Source organism: Lampetra fluviatilis, chromosome 3, assembly GCF_964198595.1.
Source record: "Lampetra fluviatilis chromosome 3, kcLamFluv1.1, whole genome shotgun sequence".
Classification (NCBI taxonomy): Eukaryota; Metazoa; Chordata; class Hyperoartia; order Petromyzontiformes; family Petromyzontidae; genus Lampetra; species Lampetra fluviatilis.
The window spans coordinates 6,161,685-6,185,832 of NC_136277.1; the positions used below are offsets into that span (position 1 = coordinate 6,161,685).

The following is a 24,148-nucleotide window of genomic DNA, read 5'->3' on the forward strand; positions in this document are numbered from 1 at the left end:
TTGACTGATAATAAAAAATATTTAGGGTAATGTACCCCCATTAATGGACTCTCTGGACGGGTTTGTAAGATATAAGAGGATTACCTCTCAATCATATCCCAGTCGATGCATTTAACCCCAAATAAACCCATGCAGTCGACAGTGCACTGCACTCACTGAACGCGATGGAGATGTTGTAGGGGATGTACACGTTGCCATCCCGGTGTTTGGGCCACTCCACAATTTTCTCCAAGGGGTCACCTGCAATGTCTCCAGTCCTGAGGACTTCGGAAGCTAAGAAAACAAAACAAAGTTTGAATATGCAATTAGTACAACACCTGTATATATAGCCATTGACATGGAAAGTCTCATATTCAAGGGAGATCTGCATCATCAAAGTGAATATAGTGTTTATCCTAGGTGTGTTATTAAGTGGTTCAGTGTCACGGAAACAAGACTTCTGAGAAAGGCAAGGGGAATCCACCTGAGCCATCATTCTCTAGCTATGACTCAAGAGCCCTCGTGTGGAGCGTGGTGCTGTGAGGTGACGAGGGGCAGTGAGATTGGTGAAATGGAGGAACCTTGAGCCATGGACCCTGCTCTTGGGCAGCAGATTTTAGAGAGAGGTGTACAAAACGGAACCCGTGATGATCGGATGCAGAGATCAATATTGTCCAAAACATAAAACCTTTGTGTGTAACATTATGCATCATGGGACCTCCTTTGCCAGTACCAAAATATGAGAATAAGTTCTCCTTTTTTCTGGCAACAAAACAGGTGTCCTCTGGTCTAACACCGTTTGAGACTAGGCTCGTAAGAAAGCTGTCTCTGGTGTGGACCAATCAGTTTCAAAGACAATGCATATGCTATCAAAGTATGTTATTTTTGCATTCTGACCACAAGTATTGTGGTTAATGCACACATGATTCCTTGTAAAAGGTTTTAGTTTGGTGTTTTAATATCTTAACACTTGTTTGCCAGAAAAAAGGGGAAACCCTATTCTAAGATTATGCAATAAGACCATAAAAAAGGTTAAACAGAACTTAAACTATCAGTAACAATACAAATTAAACTGAGGTAGGAGAACATTATCAAAAACACTTGCATTCATGTTTTCTAAGCTAAGAGTCAAATCCCCCATTATAAGCCAACTGGTAGCGATGGTTGTTAAATGTACAGGCACACCTTGCTTAGCGCTCAAAATGCGTTCCTGGAGAATTGAGTGTGAATGGAATGGGCGCTAAAAGGGGTCATTATTATCTATATATATAAAATCGCAAATCTGTCTGTCTGTCTGTGTGTGTGTCTGTGTGTCGCCGGACCATACGCAGTTTCATTGGACGGCGGTTGCCCCTGGCAACGGGTAGCGACGCATTTGCTGCGGGGTGGACGCCATTTTTAATTTCCGTAAAAAATATGCGCACGCATTAACACGCGACTCTGAGGTAAATTAATCAAAGTTTCACGTCCTCTTCACTCCCCCCCCACCACAATGTGTGCAATTACTATTATAGGCTCGGTAGATAATACAATTATAGCGATTAGACAGTATTATTGTAGCGAGGGGGGGGGGAACGGCCCCGGTACCCAGCCTCAGCCGAGTGGGCAATCTAAGCGAGGCCGGAGGCTCTGCACGGTACTAGGCCTCGACACCCAGCACGCGACTCTGAGGTAAAATCATCAAAGTTTCACGTCCTCTTCACTCCCCCCCCCACCACAATGTGTACAATTACTATTATAGGGTCGGTCAACTGTGTAATTACTTTTAAACCCGACGCGCCAAGAATCGATTCTCTGAATCGCGCAAAGGAATCGAAAGTTGTAGATTCCTTTAGATTCGGACGATTCCCGTTTACTATAAGTTGCTTAAAGTCGATATAAACTGCTACGAACGGGAAATATCCGGCGTTGACCGGGGAAAAAATGTAATAAAAAACTCCTGAAAAAATAAAATAACAATGAAAATGAAACTCTATCATTCAAAATGTAAACCCCCAACATGCCAGGAATCGATTCTTTGAATCGCACAAAGGACTAATCGAAGGTTGTAAATTACTTTAGGATCGCGCTTCCTGTTTAATATAAGTTGTTTATATAGTTGATATAAACTGCTACGAATGGGAAATATCCGGCGTTGACTGGGGCAAAAATATAATGGTGAGGGCGGTTGTGAGTGGCGATTGTGAGTGGTGATTAGTGAGTGGTGAGGGGAGGTTGAGTGGTGAGGGTGAGTGGTGAGGGTGAGTGGTGAGGGTGAGTGTTGAGGGTGAGTGGTGAGTGGTGATTGGTGAGGGTGTGATTGGTGAGGATGAGTGGTGAGGGAGAGTGGTGAGGGAGAGTGGTGAGGGTGAATGGTGAGTGGTGAGGGTGAGTGTTGAGGGTGAGTGGTGAGTGGTGATTGGTGAGGGTGTGATTGGTGAGGATGAGTGGTGAGGGAGAGTGGTGAGGGTGAATGGTGAGGGTGAGTGGTGAGTGGTGAGGGTGAGTGTTGAGGGTGAGTGGTGATTGGTGAGGGTGTGATTGGTGAGGATGAGTGGTGAGGGAGAGTGGTGAGGGTGTGATTGGTGAGGAAGAGTGGTGAGGGAGAGTGGTGAGGGTGAATGGTGAGGGTGAGTGGTGAGTGGTGAGGGTGAGTGTTGAGGGTGAGTGGTGATTGGTGAGGGTGTGATTGGTGAGGATGAGTGGTGAGGGAGAGTGGTGAGGGAGAGTGGTGAGGGAGAGTGGTGAGGGTGAGTGGTGAGTGGTGAGGGTGTGTATATATGTAAGGTTATTAAGAAATATATTTTTCACCCGGGCAACGCCGGGTACTTATGCTAGTACCATTGTATTTATGGAGATGCGTTCCCAATAGCGTGATTTATTTTGTATGAGCAATGAGGGCTTAATATGAGGTTGTAGGAGCTCCTGTGTTCCCAATCCCCCAGATAATTGATCCAGGTCCTCTGTGATCTTAGTGATGCACTCAGTCTAAATTTCTGTGGTGAGGTCTCTTTTAGGTGACGCCTGATACTCTATCCTGGTCTCGTGAGTTCTCTCCTGGCTAAACAAATATTTTTTTGGTTTTATGTAATCGTGATTATGAATCGTGAAAATCAATTTGCAGGGGGTGAGATCTGGCTGGCTCTGTCGCTCGCATTGGCTGAGTGAATGATGAGGGCGTGTACATTTCCTTGTCCGACACTGCTTCGTGTTCTCACTCGTAAGCACTGTTTAGATTTTTCGTAAAAAAAATCTCCAGGATAAAGAGCGCTATAACAAATCAGCGTTCTACGGGGTCATGCTAAGCGAGATCTGCATGTAATAGGGATGCGATAGTGTTCCGTGAATGAGAAACATCGATGGTGAATGGAGATTCTCTAACTCCACCACTCACTCTCGGCCCTGAGCATAGGAATTCTGTTGTCTCTGCAGTTACATTAAAGATCCAATGACGTCATGTGCAATTGTAGACAATTATGTGCCGGCATGATGGACCAAGTTTGAACAAGTGTAATAATAATAAATAATAAAGCACAAGGCTTAATGGAATGCCAGGCATTGAGATTTTAAAACTGTAATTTGAGCAGATTTATACATCACATCACCATAAATAAAAACAGTCGCAAAAGTGGGAGTAACAAGTTTGTATCAAGATGGTGATTAGAAACATTATTTATAACTGAACATAACCTAACTTAATGTTTGAGTCTCTTGGTTGTTTTTTTTAATGTGTGCCAACATTTAAGTAGCGATCACAATGAATGCTAAATAATGCCAAGTGGGGAGTAATTTAATTATTTTTAGACTACAAAATAATGCTTGAGTAGCCATATGCTGAGATTACAATACCTCTCAGGAGCCAAGTTTTAGTGCCTGTAAACTTGTTAATAAAGGCTTCGACTACCCTAGCATGTATATGATTAAAAGAGACCAGAAATTTCAAGTCAACAAATGAAAATAAAAATATCTTTGAGTTGTGCGCCTTTTGGCGTCATCTGGTCCAACACCATGTGAGACTGGGATCTAAGAAAAGCTGTCTCTGGTGTGGACCAATTAATTTCAAAGACAACGCACACATTATCAGAGTTGTTTTTTGTTTGCATTCTGACCGCAGGATTTTGGTTAATGCAAACATGATTCCTTGTAAAAAGGTGTCAGTTTTGTTGCCAGAAAAAATGGTAAAAAAACCTATTATTATATGTTAAGAAAAATAATTAAGATTTCAATGCAGACTTAGGTCTGACAATGTTTACAAAAAGCCCGTCACGCCAAGTGTATGAGAAGGTTCACAGTGTAAAACTATGCTGCCAGAACTCACAGGAGAAGCCCACAACCCTTGGCAGACCCTATGGCTGTGCTGTTGCAATCCGATCACAGCCGTCCCTAGAGTACAGCCAATCATGGCGACCACCCCGGCCCTCGCACTTCGGTGGCCCCGCGCTTTGGTGGCACCGCGCTTCGTTGGCCCTGCGCTTTTGGTGGCCCCGCACTTCAACATCACGGTGTCAGATGTAACTCTTCCGGTTTAGTTTGAAGGCGCCAGGGGGCCCACACAGTGTGATTTACCCCTGGCCCCGCACCCCTCTATGGATGACCTTGATTCTGATTGTGAAAGTTATGATCGAATGCAGCAATTTTAGAGAAATTGCTGCCGGCAACCATCACCAGCAATACATTAACCATTATTGACTCTGCAAACTTGGCGGGAAATGGAATGAAGTGACAAAGTTCTCTCTAGCTAATCAGTGTGTATGCTTAGCAATAATATGTCTACAGGCTAAATTAATCTAGGAGTTTAACTAATTTGCTAAAATATCAGAGTGGCCCATCATGGCCATTATAGTCCATTACACCATCACACCACACCATCCCACTATACTAGGGGTCTGAGTACTGAATGGCTTAAGCATTACTATAAATTGCGTAGGCCAATATATGTCCCAATTTCGAGTCCCTATGTGATTCACGTAAGGGGAATGCATACATTTCTGTGAAAACATAGGAGCAGTTGGGACCAGCCTTAGAACCGTCATTACTCGTGTCGGCATACACCCGCGTTCTCACTAACAATAACTGCCATTCGGAACTAAGTGGCGGTGATGTCACCATGGTACTTGTGCCAGGATATGTGCACTTTAAGGCCACGTGAAGTGTCGAAGGCTCGCTGGCAGGTGACTGGACAGACCCAGGTGTCATGGGTTGACTGAGATGACTGGCAGATGCACCACCTGTGCCCCCTACTGTGTCAATTGCTGTGTTTTAGCCGTCTGGCACTTTGCTCATTGTTGCGAGCATCACTCCTCTGCCCTCCGCTGTTGTTGGAGGACGACTTCCTCCAACTGTGCAATAACGTCCTCCACAGAGGCCGATCTTGACAATGCTTGTAGCAGTTATTGGCAATTCCAATCAGCTCCATATCATCTTGTATGTATGCATGTTGAACTTCCTTCGCACCATATATAGCGAACCATGCTAATCAGAGGTGTACCACATCAATCTATCTCTTCTCTAGCCCATGCCATGCCCATTAACCCCCTCTTTTTGGCCAAATTAAAGCTTTTTTGGTATGCGGTGGCTGGCCATGTGGGCTACATGCCCCAGCCAACACAGCCCTGCCTGTCAGAGGAGCTCACCGATGGAACTGTCTAGATCTTTCAATGATTTTTGAAGCCCTCACATGAAATCCAGCATGGTTAAACCCAGGATGGATAATAGGCAGGCCAGCCTGAATGTTTCTAACTGGCGCAGATGTTCCATTAGTGGGCTCCAAGTATTGCAAGAATAGAGATGGCACTAGACAGCACTAAGTGATGTAAAATTTAGACTTAGAACTTTCGTGACTGCAGGAATTCATATTCTTGGTTCTTTCGGTAAAGTCACGTTTCTTTCCACCTGAAGAAGACCGCTTGTGTTGCGACCGAAACGTCGTGGGTTTTTTGCTTTTAATTTTGATTTTTTTTTCTATCTACGTGACTTTACCGAAATAACTAAACATAATAAGTGATGTACCATATTTTCCCGCATATAGCCCGCATACGCATATAACCCGCAGACACATATACCCCGCAATAAATAGCGTTTTGTGTAAAACTAATTTCAGATAGTGGCACTACGGTACGCCATTGCCTCCTGGCAACAAAGCCATTGGAAGTTCATGGTCGCGACTGTATAGTGCTCAGCTAATAGCAGCGACCTAAGGGACTCAGCAATTATGATTCCGTTTCTGGTAGACGCTTGTTAAGGCCCTTCCCATTGTGCAATCCATAGCCTCAGCTGAAACTTTCGCACCCCCCTACAGCCACTGAAAGTATTACGGTAAACAAATTGCGCCTACTTTAAACATTGTCGTTTCATTGTACAAACAATTCGAATAATTAAAAACGTGATAACATGTACAATTTTAGTGTGAGTGGTTTATTCAGCAGTGCTTTAGTCAAAGGTAAGTGTTGCATAGTGGCTAGTCATACCATGAAAACATTAAACGAGTTATGACATGTCACACGTGTAAAATATTTTTGGGATAGCCCGCACCTCCATACACCCCGCAGGGTCTTGTTTTGTTTGTAAAAAGTGGTATACCCCGCGGGTTATATGCGGGAAAATACGGTACTTAGATTGCTGAAGAAAATAACTCTTCTCACACACTGTGACTCCTATAACAGTCCAAGCACATGTCGTGGCAGTGCGGTGACATAGCTATATGTTAATGATTCGTAATAATTATATATCATTACACTTGTTTACCTCGGAATTATCACTGAGTCTCAAGACTCTAACATCAGGGTCTTGATACGTTTTCAAAGTAGAGGGCGACAATTAGTATGTATTTCCTAATTAAGTAATTTACAAGTAATTTAACACATTTGGACCATGACGCCACCACACAATGGCCAACTGTTGTTCTAAGGACTTTATGAAATCTTTAAAGTCCAGGTTGGAGCAGATGGCACGTACTCTTAATGGCTAATGCACCCGCAGTATTTACCAGTGTAGCCTATCGAGTTCAAACTGCGGACCTTTGCAACAACTGCAACAAGTGGCGATCGAGCTGCCGATGGGAAATGTCGCTGATAATCTCAAAACTGATTTACTCGTCACATGTTTATTATACCTCAAACTTTAAAACACAAATGTACAGTGCTCAGAGTTTTTTTGTGAAATCTTGAAGCCTGAAGTGAATCGCATGGACTGATATTTCATCTCAGTGTGCAATGACTAGACAGAGATGCTAGCTTGCATTCTACAAATATTACCTTCAAGTACTCAAAACGTGTTTTATTAGTGTTGAGAACTTAAAATCAACAAACTCATATTTAAAATGTAGAGCTAGCCCAGACAACGCATTCCTTACCTTCATCTGCTGCCTGAAGAGCCAGAACATTGACGATTTTTGCGACCACAAGCAGAAGAGGAATTCTGTATGACTCTGCCTTGGGAAACTCCAGGATTTTCTTGAGCAGCTCTAAAGGAGATTATATTATATATTAATCCACAACTTTGTAGCAACCAGGAGTCTCTTGTAGTTAAATAGTACAATTCTAACACATTCATTCCATATTCTTAGGTTTTTTCGGTAAAGTCACGTAGGTAAAACATCAAAATTAATAAAAATAAAATAAAATAAAGATCACGACGTTTCGGAGGCAACACAAGTCTCCGTCATCAGGTGTGTTGCCTCCGAAACGTCGTGATCTTTATTTTATTTTATTTTTATTAATTTGGATGTTTTACCTACGTGACTTTACCGGAAAAAACCTAAGAATATGAATCGTTGCAGTCACGAAAGCTTCAAATCTAGAATTAATACATTTATTCCAGGGTAATGTTTAATCCCTCTCAGCACCAGCCCCATTTTACATGCACAGATAAAACATTTTGTTGATAATATGTTTCAAGTTTGCTCCATAAAGAAATAGTTTTTACATGGACGGTCCTCAAACGTTTTACCTGCTGCTATGATGGCACGCTCACTCACGCCACTCTGTGGTTAAACTGAATTGCTTTATTATTCAGTGGCTTTACATGAACACAGCAAAACATTTTAATACGTCATTATATTCAGTCTTGCCTTCCCATAAAATCTATAATAAAAAATCCTTAAAAATGTATTTTTAAAAACAACGGTTGTATTTTAAAGTGCACTATAAAGTAAATAACTCGATTGGAGAACGGGAAGTGGACGACATCTTGATTACAAGAGACACGCGGCACCTGCTTTTTGTGCGAGCCGATTCCAGTTTTAAGAACCGCGGCGTTTTTCACCTACACAAAAATATATAATTAATATGACGTCCATGATTTTTTTTTGATTGCTTGAAAGGAGGCAATTAATTGATTATTTGATGCCGATTTTAATACAGACATGCATTGTCACCGGATCTGAGTACGTGTGCAAAATTAGGGATTGATTGGACAACGGGAAGTGGACGAAATGTAGATTACAAGATTTGACCACGACACAGGAGTCAAGTTAAGTAAAACCGTTGAAAAAAGCAATTTCTTTACTTTATTTGTTTTATTCACGACTTACATTACTTATTGTATTTGTTGTAGACAGTTGCAATTCATTTTGTGTGCAGTTGCAATTTACTTTGCTCAGTCTATTTTAGCCGTTGAGGGTGTGACGGGTTTCTTTATTTCATTTATGTTGCTCTATACCTCTGTGCCGTTCCCGTTCTGCTGTTATGTGTACCGGTTCCTACTTTATTGAGGGTGATATTGGCACGTAAAATAAAGACAGATTGATTGATTTATGAATGCAGCATGATTTTTTGAATGCCAGACATCGATAAATCCGACTCATGACTGAATGTGCCTTCGTATGTATTTTTGGACGTGATGATTATTTTTGTGAGCTTTACTTTCCGTATGCATTTTTCCTGGATGTATTGGCAAATTGCATGCACCGTAATTTTGCTGGAGCAGTCAACACCTGATGACGGTTGCTTGTGTTGCTTCTGAAACGTCGTTATTTAATTTATTTGTTTTCTCTTTTTAACCTACGTGACTTTACCGAAAAAACCAAATAGCATAGTGCTATGCCTCTCTAAATAAAATTAATGCTAACCGCTTGCGGTCAACGAGACCCAGCCTGCCACTTGCAGATATCTTGGAGCGGGAAAGGGTTAACAGGAGCCAAAGTGCCAAATGTCCCTTGGAGGCAGATAGCCGATCACGACATAAACAAAGACGACAAAAACGCTTGAATATTCCCCTATTCGCAGAATGGGCCTAAATGCAAAACAACAGCATAGCAAGTGGGATGAATGAACCCAAACAGTTGACGACTTTACTTTGAATCTCGAATCCTTGAACAGTATTGTGGTGTGACAGTAGTACTTGGTGACCTGTTGCAATCTGAGCAGTAGAATTTACTGGGAAAGTGATAATTAATTAGTGTTGTTGTTTACTTGTGACATGTGAACTATTTTTATAATCTGCGAGGAAGAAGCTCAATGCCCAAAACGTCACCTATTATATGTGTAGTGGTTTAACACGCGCCAAGGGGGGTAATTGTAAACACGTGCGGGTTGGGAACAGTGGGGTCGTATTGGGACATGCTGGTGTTGCTGGGGGACAACGGGTGAGACGGAGACGGCCCGTTAGGCAATTATGGATGCAGGGCAGTGATTGGCCGGTTGTTGTTGTCAGGGACAAGGTGGCGCCTAAAATTCTGGGAATGGGAACAGGTGGCGGCGGGGGCCGCGGGCGCGGGGCGTTGGGGGGACGCCAGTTAATTAATTGGAAATTAATAGGGACGGGGATAAATACGGGAGCGTCAGGGCAAGAGGGGGGGTTGTGCTGGGAGCTGGACGGAGACGGTCGGACCAGAAGAAGAAAATACGAGAAGTATAGAGTAGCAGTGGAGTAGAAGAAGAAGTACAGGGTAGCAGTGGAGACGAAGACGGAGACGAGGAAGATATGAGAGGTAGAATAGGGTAGAGGTGGAGCAGGGGAAAAAGAGGAGACGAGAGGACGAATAGGCTAGCAGTGGAATGGGAACGGGAGAGACAGTCGGAGTGAGACGGAGGAGTGAGACGGAGAAGCCGATAGAGAGCGACGGCTGGAGTGGGACGGAGAAGCAGAGAGGGGAGTCGGGAGAGACGGAGAGAGAGAGGGAGGATCGGAGCGAGCGAGGCCAGCGGAGCGCGGCGGGCGAGCAGAGAACGCGCTGGAGGATGGTGGCGAAATGTGCTGAGTTTGATAAAATAAAGTGACGACAGAAAAGGAAGAAGTTGTCCGCGTGAAGTTCAGCACTACATATGTATAATATTCCTTTTATGGCAGTGTTATTGACGAATGTTTTGAGTTTAGTTTAATTGTTATTGTGTTTTCTTGGTTATCTGACTAGGAAATCCAAGTTCTACACATCTTGTTGAAATTTGACATTGAATAGTGTTGTGGTTTTAAGTTAAATACTTTTACATGCACATTTAGTGCAAAAGACAAAAGCTTCGACTTGGCTGCTTCCTGTGTGTTTGGTGGCTGACTGTTTTGAGTGGAATCGCATCTTGACCTGTAATTACTTATGCTGCTCTAATTTGGTGATGTCATCAAATGAGTATTAGGAGCATAGTATATAAATCAAATACACAAAAAGTTTTATAGAGGGTGAGCGTTGAGACTCTCACCTGGGCCACCACCCTCTCTGTAAGCCGTGTGCAGCACCTCCTTCTCCTGCGCCGGGCGCTTGGCAGACAGAAGCTCCAGCAGCTTCTCCAGGCGTGGCACCGTGGAGATGTCGTAACTGTGAGACAACACAGAGCATAACCCAGGAGTAACACAGCCTCATATCACAGCTCCAGCAGCCTCTCCAGGTGAGTCACCATGGAGCCATCACACCGGTGAGACAACACGGAGTGTGAAGCAGAGAAACACAGCAGCAAACAGAATTTAATCTGCAATGCATAGCCAATACTGTTACAGAGAATACTATTATGTATAACAATGCCCCTCTAATGACCAGGGCCAGATTAAGGCATGGGCTTTAGGGGCTGCAGCCCAGGGGCCTCCTGAGATTAAGTAAAAAGGTATTTCACATGTAAATGCTGAATTTTATTTGTAGTTAGCCTTGTAAATATAAATTGTATTTTTCTTTAACTTTGTTTTCCTTTTGAAAATATTACTGGGGGCCTCACAGTACCTGTAGCCCAGGGGCCTACAAAATATTAATCCGGCCCTGCTAATTACCTATCATTACCACAATAGTTGAAACAATTGGTGGATCAGCTGTGAGATCACGAGAGATTTTGCAGAGGTCTCAGTGTCAGTCGTCAAAAAGTGGTAGAATAGCTTCAACAATTTGCAGGCGCACTCAATGGGAAAATAATATTTGTATATTTTCTTTCGAATGTCATCAATATGGGTTCAGAACGTAAGTTTAATAAACTCAATAATTTTAAGCATTCCGTTTGTCCAATGATGTTGTTTCTGATATCCGTAATTGGTGAAAGGCATGAAACTGGATTCTTGTTGAAAGCAAATAGCACGATCTTAAAATGGTGGACATTTAGAAGCAATTTTAGTGATGACAATTTATATTGAATGAAGTCAAAATGGTGTTGGAGATTCTGATTTACTTTGTTTGGAGATTTACCTGAAACTAGCATGACAATGTCATCAGCAAAGAGATTTAATTCTGAGTGGTTTAAGTTTAGTCCAAGATTGTTTAAATATAAGAAGAGAATTGGACCCAGCACACAACCTTGTGGAACACCCTTTGTTATTTTAATATTTTCAAACGATGTTATCACTACGTACCCTTTGAGAACGGTCAGAGAGGTAACTAAAAAAATATTTTATTGTACTTAGAATAGGTTTTCTCCATTTTTCTGGCAACAAAACAGGTGTTAAGATGTTAAAACACCAAAGTGAAACCTTTTACAAGGAATCATGTCTGTATTAACCACAATACTTGTGGTCAGAATGCAAAAAAAAAACATACTCTGATAATATATACATTGTCTTTGAAACGGAGTGGTCCACACCAGAGACAGCTTTCTTTGGAGCCTAGTCTCAAACGGTGTTAGACCAGAGGACGCCAGTTGGTGTCCTCTGGTCTCTTGAAGCTGTCTCTGTCTCTGTTGTGGACCAATCAGTTTCAAGGACAATGCATATATTATCAGAGTATGTGCTTTGTTTGCATTCTAACCATAAGTAGTGTGGTTAATGCAGACATGATTCCTTGTAAAAGGTTTGCGTTTGGTGTTTTAACATCTTAACAACTGTTTTGTTGCCAGAAAAAAGGGGAAAACCTATTCTAATATTTTGGTAATGGCAAAGGAGGTCCCATGATTTTCTTGTACTGTCTGAAAATGTTGTTGACCAAGTCTTGTGAGTAGAATATTACGGTCAATGGTATCAAAGGCTTCGACAAGTCAAGGAATATTGCACAACAGTAATGGATTTTATTCAGGTTAATCAAGACAAAATGTAATACATCCATCATAGCTGTGGTAGTGCAGTAATCCTCTCGAAAACCAGAACGTTTACTATGCAGGATATTATGGGTTTTTAAGAAGCAGTTTATTTGTGATTTAAGTATTTTTCAAATATTTTAGTATTTGGTGAAATAATTATAAGGATCTTCTTTGGAGCAAGTTTTATATGCTGGACGAATAAGAGTGGATTTCCACTCGTGGAAATATACCTTCGGTGAGTGAGTGGTTGAAAATATGTGTGAGGGGTTTATAGACGAGATCTACCACAGCCAGAAGTTCAAACGCAGGTAACTCGTCTTCTCCCGTGTGGATGACGATGTCTTAATTGATGCTAGCTTATGCAGCAAGTCCAGTTCAGATATGGGACTAAACGAGAAGTAGGGCCGAAGACTTTCAGTCACATTTTTAGGTTTGGTACGTGAGGAGGAAGAAGTGAGTGTGAACAGTGGTGTATTTCGAGAAATGCTACTCTGGTGTTTTGTTAAAGACATGTTCTGCTGATCCAAAATTAGAATTTAATCCATGGCCAATGTCTTCCCATCCAGGAAGGGTTTTTTTTGGGAGAACATTTTGCTTTCCTTTATTTTTAACTGAATTTATTGTTTCCAGAAGAGTCTTGGATTTTTTTGTGAATTTCAAATAGTTTGAAAATAAAATTTAGCTTTTCTTATTTGGCGAGTACACCTATTTCTTAGTGTTCTATAAGTGAGACAATCAAGGAGGTCGTTTGATGTTTTGCATTATTCCACACTATATCTCTCGTTTTCATGAATTCATAAATGTTTGGCTTAACCCATGGTGGGACAATCACCCTTTATTCTGAACTTTTCTAAGGGGGCGTGTTTGTCAATGATTTTCATGAACTGGTTCTTAAAATATGTCCAAGCACTTTCAAAAACTGCTCATCATATCCCAGTCAAAATTAAGAGTCATGTTTAAATGCTTGAAAATCAACATTTAAAAATGAGTTCTGTATGACTAATGGCATGGTCACTGGGATGGTTACCTAAGCATAGCAAGTATGGACAAGCGATCTGAAGTAAATATACTAGGACTAGTGGTTGAAGTAATCCATAGGTTTAGATTGTAAAGTCCAATTGCGTGTAATGTGGTGGGTAATTACAATTCAAACCCCTATTATTAATACCTCACCTTTTGTAATGGGTGACATCATTTTATCCAGAGATATATTTTTATTTTGCTATTTGGTGGTCTATAGCAACACATTGGAGTAAAGTATTGGTTACCTGGAGAAGAAATTAGTTGTGCAATAATTTCAAAAGAGCCATGGTCAGATACAGTGGTAGAGTGTCATCAAGGGAGATTATTTTTCACATATACTGCCACACCTCCTCATCCTCTTAATTGTTTAATAAAAATATATTTTATCCTTCAAAATCTGTTAGGATAGGATTTATATTCGTGGAAGCCATGTTTAAGACAGACAGAAGATGTCCGGATTATTGAATTAAAAAAATGTATTGTCCCAATTTAGCTATAATGCCTCCAAATATTAACATGGGCAATGCCAAGACTGTTAAATTTCGATTTAAAGCTTTTGTGACTGCAGGGATTCATATTCTTGGTTCTTACGGTAAAGTCACGTAGAAGGGAAATAATAAAATAATAAAAATAAAACAATAAAATTCTCATGACGTTTCGATTGCAACACAAGCAATCATCATCAGGTGTGAAAACCACAGCATTGTTCATGAGGCTATCCACATATACAAATACAGAGACAATTTCAACCGAGAAGATGGATTCTGGCTTAGCAATCATTGGAAGGATTTGATAAACCATTTCGGGTCTTAATTGATTGTGTTCACGCTTACGGTGACTTTCAGACCGCATTCCATTCTCTTTCTATCTCCCCCCTCCTCCGTTCCGAGCATAGATGGACTCGTCCATCTGAACAACCGCCAGTCGCTGTCCGTGGTGCTAACATTAAGAAAAAAACGCCACTTTTTTCAAATTTTCTTGCTGTGGTTTTCACACCTGATAATGATTGCTTGTGTTGCAATCGAAACGTCGTGAGAATTTTATTGTTTTATTTTATTATTTCCCTTCTTCGTGACTTTACCGAAAGAACCAAGAATATGAAAGCCAAGACTGTCTGTTTTTTTAATCAATTGAGTTATGGGTGAGTGCTGGAGAAGATTTGGCAGTAATGGGACCAGGATTGGTTTCAACACCCAACCTAATCAACAACATAAATATTAATATTTTTACAATGTATTTTAGACTGGAGTGCTGTCCTAAATTATGTTGCATGGGCTCTCTGGACCAGCAGTGTCTCTTGTCAGTGCCCTCTGTACCCAGAATGTCTTGTGATCGTACTTTAAGGATGATACACTCACGTGCATTGCGTTTCCACCTCCGTGATGACCTTCACAACTGGGTCTCCTTTTGCATTTAATGCCCGCACTGTAAAGAAGTGAGCAACAACACACGATGGGCAGGTTAAATATTAGTGGGTCCTTCTAAGAATTTGAAAAGCAACTAAAGGTTAAGGCATAAACTTTCGAATGTAGTTGTAAAACATTAAAAACACACTTCACAATGCATTTAAAATGTCACAAATAATTAAGAGATGATGGGCGGTGCTTGGTGACATCATCAGCATTATTAGCGCATCATCCTGGGCATGGCTCAAAGGGGGTTTTCCACCTTCAGGAGGCAGGATGTGGTGCCCGTCGCCATTTTAAAATGGGCCTGAGTAATCAACCACAAAATAGTCAACTGTAAATGTATTAAATTAATCGACCTAATTGACTAATTGTCCCAGCTCTACTGTACTGTGTGCACTGGCTTGGTGCTCCACTCATAGGCATGGATTTTCTCCAGGTGGGGGGGGGTTTATTGTGGAAACAAAATAATAATATAACACGTTACAGACCAGTGCCAATAAACTGCTGAATGACGGCATCCGCTGACTTGTTGGTCATGGGGATGGCTTGACCGTACTTCACCACACTGATCAGTGCCGGTTTGTGAAATTCCTTTACAAATTGTATAGAAAATCTCCAAACAGCTCCGCAAAAAAATCTTACAAAAAGCATTGATATCGTGATAGACATTGGGTTGTTATAAGTGTTAAGGTGTGACCGATGCAAAAATAGTATTCATTACATCGATACTCTTTCAAATACATTGTGACGGATCACTGTAATTGTAAAATAAAATCCCCTGAGGCTCCATATTGTGTTCTTTATAACACATGCAAACTTCACCTTTGGCTGCTTTTTCCTCCTTCACCTCCTCCTCTGTCTGATGAGAGAACAAACAAAACCACGACGACCATCAGCACCGAGAGCCAGGAGGCAAGCCGAGCACAACGGTGCACAGGGGGCCACAGGAGGTGGCCTTGTCCCTCCCCGCTCGGCCCGGTGGCACAGTAATGGGACTGCCGGTCTGGGAGGTGGCACCCTGCTACCACAGCAGGGCTCTCTGTCTGGGATGAGCCCTCCATGCGCTGTCCCATCACACTGGGGGATTTTGTTGTCACTCCTCTTTTTAGTAGCACACTCTTGGTTTGAACTCAAACTGTTCGACCAATTAAAGTAACATTTTGTGAAAAACCGGACAATATTTTTTTATTTGTGTAATTTGTTGTATTTTATTTCATTTAAAATCATGCTCCAAAGGACATACCAATTACTTTGCAAAAGAATGAAATATGAACTCACTACTCCATATCCATAACAATCATAAATGAATAAAAGTAAAAAATGTACCCGTAAAAACAAAGTTTTTCACTATAAATCCTTTATATGCGTGGCGGCTAGAGTCCTCTCGTCCTCTGGCTTGAGATGGCTGCCACCTATGGGTCAGATGAATGCCTGCCACCATTAAGCGATTGGTAATTAAAAATAATTTATTTTTTCCTAAAAAGTGTAAAATTTTGGAAAATTTTTTTCACGAAAACACATTGTCACGCACAACGAGTCTGTGTGCAAAATGTCAGCTCGATTGGATCACGGGAAGTGGGTTAAAAAACGACCGAAAGATTTGCACGGTCGTAAGCAAGCAAGCAAGTGAACTTAATATAAAGGATTTAAAAAAGCCAGTGAACAGGCCTGACATCAGCGGAGCTTAGTGAGCTCATTCACTAAGCACTGCTGCACCGGCGGCACTGCGGTGTCTCCATGAGGAAACGTGAGCAGCCAACTGAGTGAGCAGAGTGGTGGCGGCCAACAACACCCACAGCGGCAATACCACGCATTCAACCCTCCACAGGAAATGCCTTGCGAAAATGCATAAACATTCTTTAAATAACAACCACACTGGAATTATGAGGTAATGTCATTGAATGTATCTATTAGAAACCTTAGTAACTAAAGAGTTGTAAATTACATGAAGAGGAGTCTACAGATTTACCCACATAAACGTAATTTTATACTGGCAGGAACGAAGTGGACCAGACACCAATAGATTATATCGTCCGTCCGTTTGTCCATCCGTCCGTCCGTCTGTGTATCAACATCGCCCCCTACTGCAAACACTTGGCATGACCCTACAAAAACCTTTGGACTCAGTGACGCTATCCTGGCTAAACAAGTGTAACATTCCCTTATAATTCCCTCAGATAGCTTTTAATTACAATGTTACATTCCCTGATGTTTTTAAATAGCAACATTTACATTTAAAGATTTTACATAAATAATTAAAACATTTATATTAACAATTAACTCACAGCGGCCTAAGGCCTACAGCTAGGCCTAAAACCTAGACCTAGGCCTCAAGCTCTCCCTTCGTATAGTTCCTCCGTGTGTGTGAAAGGGAGTAAATGTTTAACAATGTTACATTCCCTGATGTTTTTTAATAGAAACATTTACATTTAAAACTTTTACATAAAAAACAACTCCCTACCCCCCCCCCTCGTCGGCGACTCTCCAGCCGAGCCAGGCCTGGGGAATCTCTCCCCCGCTCGGGGTGTATTGGGCGGGGCTACAGCGGCAGGGGGCGGGGCTACGCGGGGCTGGGCGGGGACACCGAGATAGAGCGGGGCCACGGGTGGCCGGGGCAGGGTTACGCGGGTGGAGGGCGGGGCCACGGGGGCGGAGCGGGGCCACGGGAGACCGGGGCGGGGTCAAGCGGTGTGAGGCGGAGCTTAGCGCGATGGAGGGAGGGGCCGTTGGCGAAAAGGGGCGGAGTCTACAGTCGAGAATACAGTACCGGGGGCGAGGCGGGGCTAATAGTGATATGGGCGTGGCCGACGGCGCTGCATATCGTGCAGAAGGTCTGCTCCAAGCTGCACTCACGTAGGTACATACTTGTGCAATACTATTATTTTTTGCACAACGGTTACTACTACTTTATTGTTTCTTATGTTCCACTACGTCTACGTTTCCATCCACTTATTGGCGCCCATTTTTTGCCATTTCATTTTATTATAGCCATTCAATTGTTCGGTCCTACCAGCCCACCCCACAGGGACCTGTTACCTCATTAGTGCAATCAGTGCCATTTTACCATCTGTGAACAAAGTCGGTGAAACCGGCGCGGTGAGACTCCCGTGGCTATGGGTTGCCATGACCACTTGTGGTGTGGGATCAAAAACGATTCACCCATGAATGTTAAAACAACACCCCTCCGGTTCCCGCCGTGTGCACCACACAAGGATCTCGTTGTCTGTCACAGCAGGAACTCGGCTATGCCTCATTGTTGAGACATTTTACTTGCAACTGAAACACTGTTTTGCGTGTTATCCAAACTGCACCGAGCAGTGTGAAGGCGTGCGGTCCTCTCGCTATGCGTTTGCAGTAATGTAGGTCTGGCAGTTTCACAGGAAAACGTTAATGGCCGTTACTATTAAAGAACCCCATTGTACGTAAACATTAACTTAAAATTACCATACTGATGCAACGTCTGCTCCCCACAAAATATAAAATTACTTTTAACTAAAGCTGAAACAATTTATAGTCATGTTTCCCACTGCTTCATCCCTCTCACCTTTTTTCTGGATATGTTCACATGGTTCTCCAGACCTCCGTGTGCTATCACATCTGACAAATCAGCAAACAAGCACAATAAACAAAAACATAAATATATAAAATAATTATTATTGTTCATACATCTGTCTAAAAAGCCAAATGACGCATTTATATGTAAGCTCAAACCAAAATAACCTTCATCATGAAGTCCATAGTTTGTTTGTACTTCAATCAATGCTCGTGAAATTATGCACTCCCAGAAGGTTGATAGGTTGTGTAAGAAATAGTGTTATAATGTATGTAGAGAGATGGATATGTAAAAAAGACATGCTGTCTGCGTATCTATTTTGTTTTCTATATTCTTCACAGTCACACTTACGATTAACGTGAGTTACGTATTATATAATGTTACATCTAACTAGGAACTGTATCATAGAGGGTCCGTGCCTGTAAGTGTTGGCAGTTCACCAGCATTGATTGAAGCTAGCCTCACTCTAATGGTAAGGAGACACTATATAAAAACCAGCTCGTAGTTTTTTGTCTTGAATACATTCTTCTGAATATCTACACTTACAGATGGTCGTGTGGATGATAGGTTGTGTAAGAAATAATTTTAATTTTTTACTTAAAAGATGGATGTGTGAAGGAAAGATGTCTGCTTATTCAGTTGGTTATTTATAGTCTCCACAATGACGAGAATAATCATTTTGAATTATAGGAAATTAGCGCATAACATTGTAAAGAAAGCTATAGAGTTGACTCAAGATAATAATGAGCAAAACAAATTCACATACAACAAATTCAGTCAACAATGTCGGAGAGACACATCGCGAAATACACCGCAGTTGTGGGTGTACCTAATACAGTTACCGCAAGTGGACTGCGAAAAAATAATGGATGAAAATGTGAAAGAAAGTAGGCCACAGTTCTTTTGTGAAACTGAATTCACGATTAAAAGAAACGTACCAATGTGCCTCAAGAATTACATGTTATTCTGTGTATACTACCTGCTATGCCGTGGATCCGGGTTATGGACATTGACAAAGAAAATGGAACAAAAGCTGAAGAGTGTGAAGAGGAGCATGCGTGGCAGTGCACTCGGACACAGCTATAGGAACTTTCTGCTTCTCACCGATTTGTGAGAGCCACTTTTAGATTTGAAGCTTTCGTGACTGCAAGGAATCATCTTCTTAGGTTTTTTCGGTAAAGTCACGTAGAAAGTAAAATAAAATAAAAACAAAAATCACGACGTTTCGGAGGCAACACAAGTCTCCGTCATCAGGTGGGACCGTCACAGCCAGATTAGCTGTATCAAGTGAGGCAATGATTCAAGATGTGATCCCTTAAAAGCGAGTTGAGGGGGGAGGGAGAGGGAGGGGGGAGCTCATCAGACTATGGTAGCCAATGAAAGGAACGTATCGGGAGGGAGGGGGGGCGAGGCCAAAAGGGTGGGCGATGGACGTGGAAGCGCTTGTGCGCAAGCGGCCAATTACTGCACACGCCAACATAATGGGGCGATTGTGCGCAAGCGGCCAGCCACTGCACCCGCCAACACAATGGGCAGAGAGGAGGAGGGGAGGTATAATACACATGATAGACAAAAGAACGAAAATGATGATGGGTACAAACTTAGGGGGAGCTCATCAGACTATGGTAGCCAATGAATGGAACGTATCGGGAGGGAGGGGGGGGCGGGGGGGGGGGCGAGGCCAAAAGGGTGGGCGACGGACGTGGAAGCGCTTGTGCACAAGCGGCCAATTACTGCACACGCCAACACAATGGAGAGAGAGGGGGAGGGGGGGTCTGATACACATGATAGACAAAAGAACGAAAATGCCCATGTTTATACCAATGCTGGCTGAACAATGAAGAGAGTACTGTTAAAATAACTGGGGATGTTAACACTCGGTAAAGTACAGTAAAATAGTGCCTGTCAGATAAGATGGTCCAAAAAAATTTGTGATTAAGTCTTTTTTGCGTGGTTGATAACATCTTTCCAATGATTACTAAGTTTGTACCCATCATCACGGTTGAAATTATGTCTGTGTTTGTATATTTGTATGGCTTCGTGTACAAACCTTTGATGGTAGCCGGGAGGTTTGCAGAGAACCTTGGTCTCGGAAAAGACAATTTCATGAGAGCCCACCGAGTTGTAGCAATGATCGGCCACGGCAGAAGAATCAGTTCTACTCTGACCGTACTATCCGCCAAGCTGTCTCTCCCACCACACAGAAACAGCCACATGAAACTCCGACCAAAACCATCACGTTACCATACATAGCTGGCGTGACCAAAAAGATCTCCAAAATTCTAAACAAATATAAGATCCAAGTCCGATTCAGTACAGTGCATAAAATCCGTGATCTGATTCCATCTGTGAAGGATGTCGTTCCTGACTTACAGTATCCTGGAGTCTACAAATTGAGTTGCATTTGTGGTGATTGCTACATTGGAGAAACGAAACGTCATGTTTCTGATCGTGTCCGCGAGCACAAGTCAGATCTGAAACACGGCAGAACTGATTCTTCTGCCGTGGCCGATCATTGCTACAACTCGGTGGGCTCTCATGAAATTGTCTTTTCCGAGACCAAGGTTCTCTGCAAACCTCCCGGCTACCATCAAAGGTTTGTACACGAAGCCATACAAATATACAAACACAGACATAATTTCAACTGTGATGATGGGTACAAACTTAGTAATCATTGGAAAGATGTTATCAACCACGCAAAAAAGACTTAATCACAAATTTTTTTGGACCATCTTATCTGACAGGCACTATTTTACTGTACTTTACCGAGTGTTAACATCCCCAGTTATTTTAACAGTACTCTCTTCATTGTTCAGCCAGCATTGGTATAAACATGGGCATTTTCGTTCTTTTGTCTATCATGTGTATCAGACCCCCCCTCCCCCTCTCTCTCCATTGTGTTGGCGTGTGCAGTAATTGGCCGCTTGTGCACAAGCGCTTCCACGTCCGTCGCCCACCCTTTTGGCCTCGCCCCCCCCCCGCCCCCCCTCCCTCCCGATACGTTCCATTCATTGGCTACCATAGTCTGATGAGCTCCCCCTAAGTTTGTACCCATCATCATTTTCGTTCTTTTGTCTATCATGTGTATTATACCTCCCCTCCTCCTCTCTGCCCATTGTGTTGGCGGGTGCAGTGGCTGGCCGCTTGCGCACAATCGCCCCATTATGTTGGCGTGTGCAGTAATTGGCCGCTTGCGCACAAGCGCTTCCACGTCCATCGCCCACCCTTTTGGCCTCGCCCCCCCTCCCTCCCGATACGTTCCTTTCATTGGCTACCATAGTCTGATGAGCTCCCCCCTCCCTCTCCCTCCCCCCTCAACTCGCTTTTAAGGGATCACATCTTGAATCATTGCCTCACTTGATACAGCTAATCTGGCTGTGACGGTCCCACCTGATGACGGAGACTTGTGTTGCCTCCGAAACGTCGTGATTTTTGTTTTTATTTTATTTTACTTTCTACGTGACTTTACCGAAAAAACCTAAGAAGAGAGCCACTTTGCCATCTTTTCTTCAAATTATCAGTGTGATGCTCTGTTCAATTGGGGATTATCGACTGTGCAGCAAGTTATTTAATTGTGATCTGTTGATGGTGAAGAAGTCATTGGTAATGTTGACATTGTCCTCACATTGCCCCGAGCAAGGCCTGCCTATCGTGCACATTCGTCGTACAATTCGGATTTCCCTCCCATTGAATGAAACACTGAGCAGCTCTCAAGTGCATACCATGAATGTAACGAGAGGCGCAGTTTGTCAGTAGAAAAGGGCTTCCCATCTCCGGGCATATTGAGGGGTTTTGTTTACTACACGATTCGTATATTATACACGTGAAGTTTAAAGGGTGGCACTGGGAGTGGTCAACCAATTCCAGATGTATCACAACCATCGCTAACATTCTATTGTAACTCAAGATATGAAGATAACCTTAAGACTAGAATCCTTATGCAATTCCCTGTCCATGAAAAATTACTATTACGAACACTTGTCTTCTTTATTTTTAAGATATACAGTAATCCCTCGCCACTTCGCGGTTCAAGTTTCGCGGCCTCAGTGCATCGCGGATTTTTCGAACTGATTTAAAGGCCTCATTATACCTGTGCAGTAACACCATCATCATCATCATTCATCATCACATTCATCGAACTGCACAGGTCTGTCATCGTCGTCATTGTCATCGTCATTGTCATCGTCGTCATTACTGGAGTCAAGTCTCAAGATACTACTGTCATTGGTGAGTGTAGAACACCATAATACGTATCGTATGAGAGAGAGAGAGTGAATGTATAATATTAAGGTTTTATAATTAAATAGATTTAAGTAAAATATATATATAAAGTATAAATATACATATTTTAAACATTCTGGTACCCACACACACATATACGGAAATTCCTAGGGGGCCAATCCTACTTCGCGGATTTTCACCTATCGCGAGGGGTTCCGGTCCCCATTAACCGCGATAAACGAGGGATCACTGTACATGTATGTATGTATGTTGAACTTCTTTAGCATCATACGTACCTAACCGTGCTAATTTGAGGTGTGGAGTAGGACAACAAACTAAACACAAAAAGCAGTTCTAAAGAAATAAGTTTTCAGTCTATATGTAAAAGTGCATAGCTCCAGTGGCTTCCTAATATTGGAAGGAAGAGCATTTCAGACGGTCGCAGAAGTGCATCTGAAAGCGCGCAACGCAGTGGCCATCTTTGTTTGATGGACAGCCAAAAGCTGCTACGAGGATGGCCGGAGTTTGTGTGAAATGAACGGAGTTCGTGTGAAGATATAAGCTAATGTTGATGTTGAATTATTTGAAGGTACTACTTTAAGAGATCTGTTATTTTCAGAAGCGCAAGTTCCCGTACATCTTGTAACTTGGCAGTGTCTCCTATGAATGGGTTTGTACGAAGGTCATCTCAAAGTTTTGTCATCCCCACCACCAGAACCTTTACGTAAAAAAATATTGGTGGGGTCTCATGTTAAGGTTCTCACACTATCTGGTTGGTTAAGGAATTAAAATAATTACATCAGCTACCAATGACGTGGCCATGGTACAAACCTCAGTGAAGAGGACATCTGAACAAATGACCTCAGTAAACCCACCTGCAGAGTGAGAATTCAGCACTCGGGTTGTTGGAAAGCCATAAAGCTTTTGCACTTTCACGATATCACAGGGGCTCAGGGAGTTGCCGTGCCCCATGTGCAGCATGAGGACAGGGTTTTTAGGGATGATGGTTGGGTTGCGCTCGTCCACTGAGCCCGCCGTCCTGAATGAACACACCCACACATACACACACAACACCAAGTACAAAGCACTCCTTGATCAGGCCATTATTGGTAAACACAACTAAAACATTAGTATACAAATGAAAGACTTAGATGAACAAATATACATTCTGCAGGGCAGGAGTGTCGTTATATATCACACGAAGTCACAGTTCACAGGAGTACACAATATTTACACATAACACATTCTGTAGAGTGGGACAGCTTTGACAGCCCATTGTGCACGACAAAGTTGAGGTATCATGATACATGGGCAGCCAGGGCAGCACCAATGAGTCCCAGTGATATCTTCGTGGGCCCTTCACCACACGAGTCCCAGGACAGGCTGTGTGGGCCCCAGTGCCTAATCACCAATGAGCCCCAGAATAATTTTGTGGTACCAGGGGCCCGTCACCAGCGAGTCAGCAACAATGAGATCCAAGGCAGCCACAGTGGCAGATGAGGATCAGGACAGAGACCAGAGGTGGTGCAATTTAAGAGCGAGGACAGGGAGAGGTCAGGAAAGGG

General features: G+C 42.6%; 1 protein-coding gene across 1 annotated transcript in view; it reads right to left on the bottom strand.

The window, feature by feature from the left end:
* The window catches only part of LOC144947815 (uncharacterized), a 127,269-nt gene that overhangs the window by 22,279 nt on the left and 80,842 nt on the right, over positions 1 to 24,148 (bottom strand). The window contains exons 22-28 of the mRNA XM_078877171.1: positions 23,459 to 23,622; positions 18,354 to 18,406; positions 15,632 to 15,668; positions 14,759 to 14,825; positions 10,590 to 10,705; positions 7,310 to 7,420; positions 157 to 273 (exon numbers count right to left, since the gene is read on the bottom strand). Of these exons, the coding sequence (XP_078733297.1) occupies positions 157 to 273; positions 7,310 to 7,420; positions 10,590 to 10,705; positions 14,759 to 14,825; positions 15,632 to 15,668; positions 18,354 to 18,406; positions 23,459 to 23,622 (665 nt within the window). The remainder of the gene's footprint in view (positions 1 to 156; positions 274 to 7,309; positions 7,421 to 10,589; positions 10,706 to 14,758; positions 14,826 to 15,631; positions 15,669 to 18,353; positions 18,407 to 23,458; positions 23,623 to 24,148) is intronic.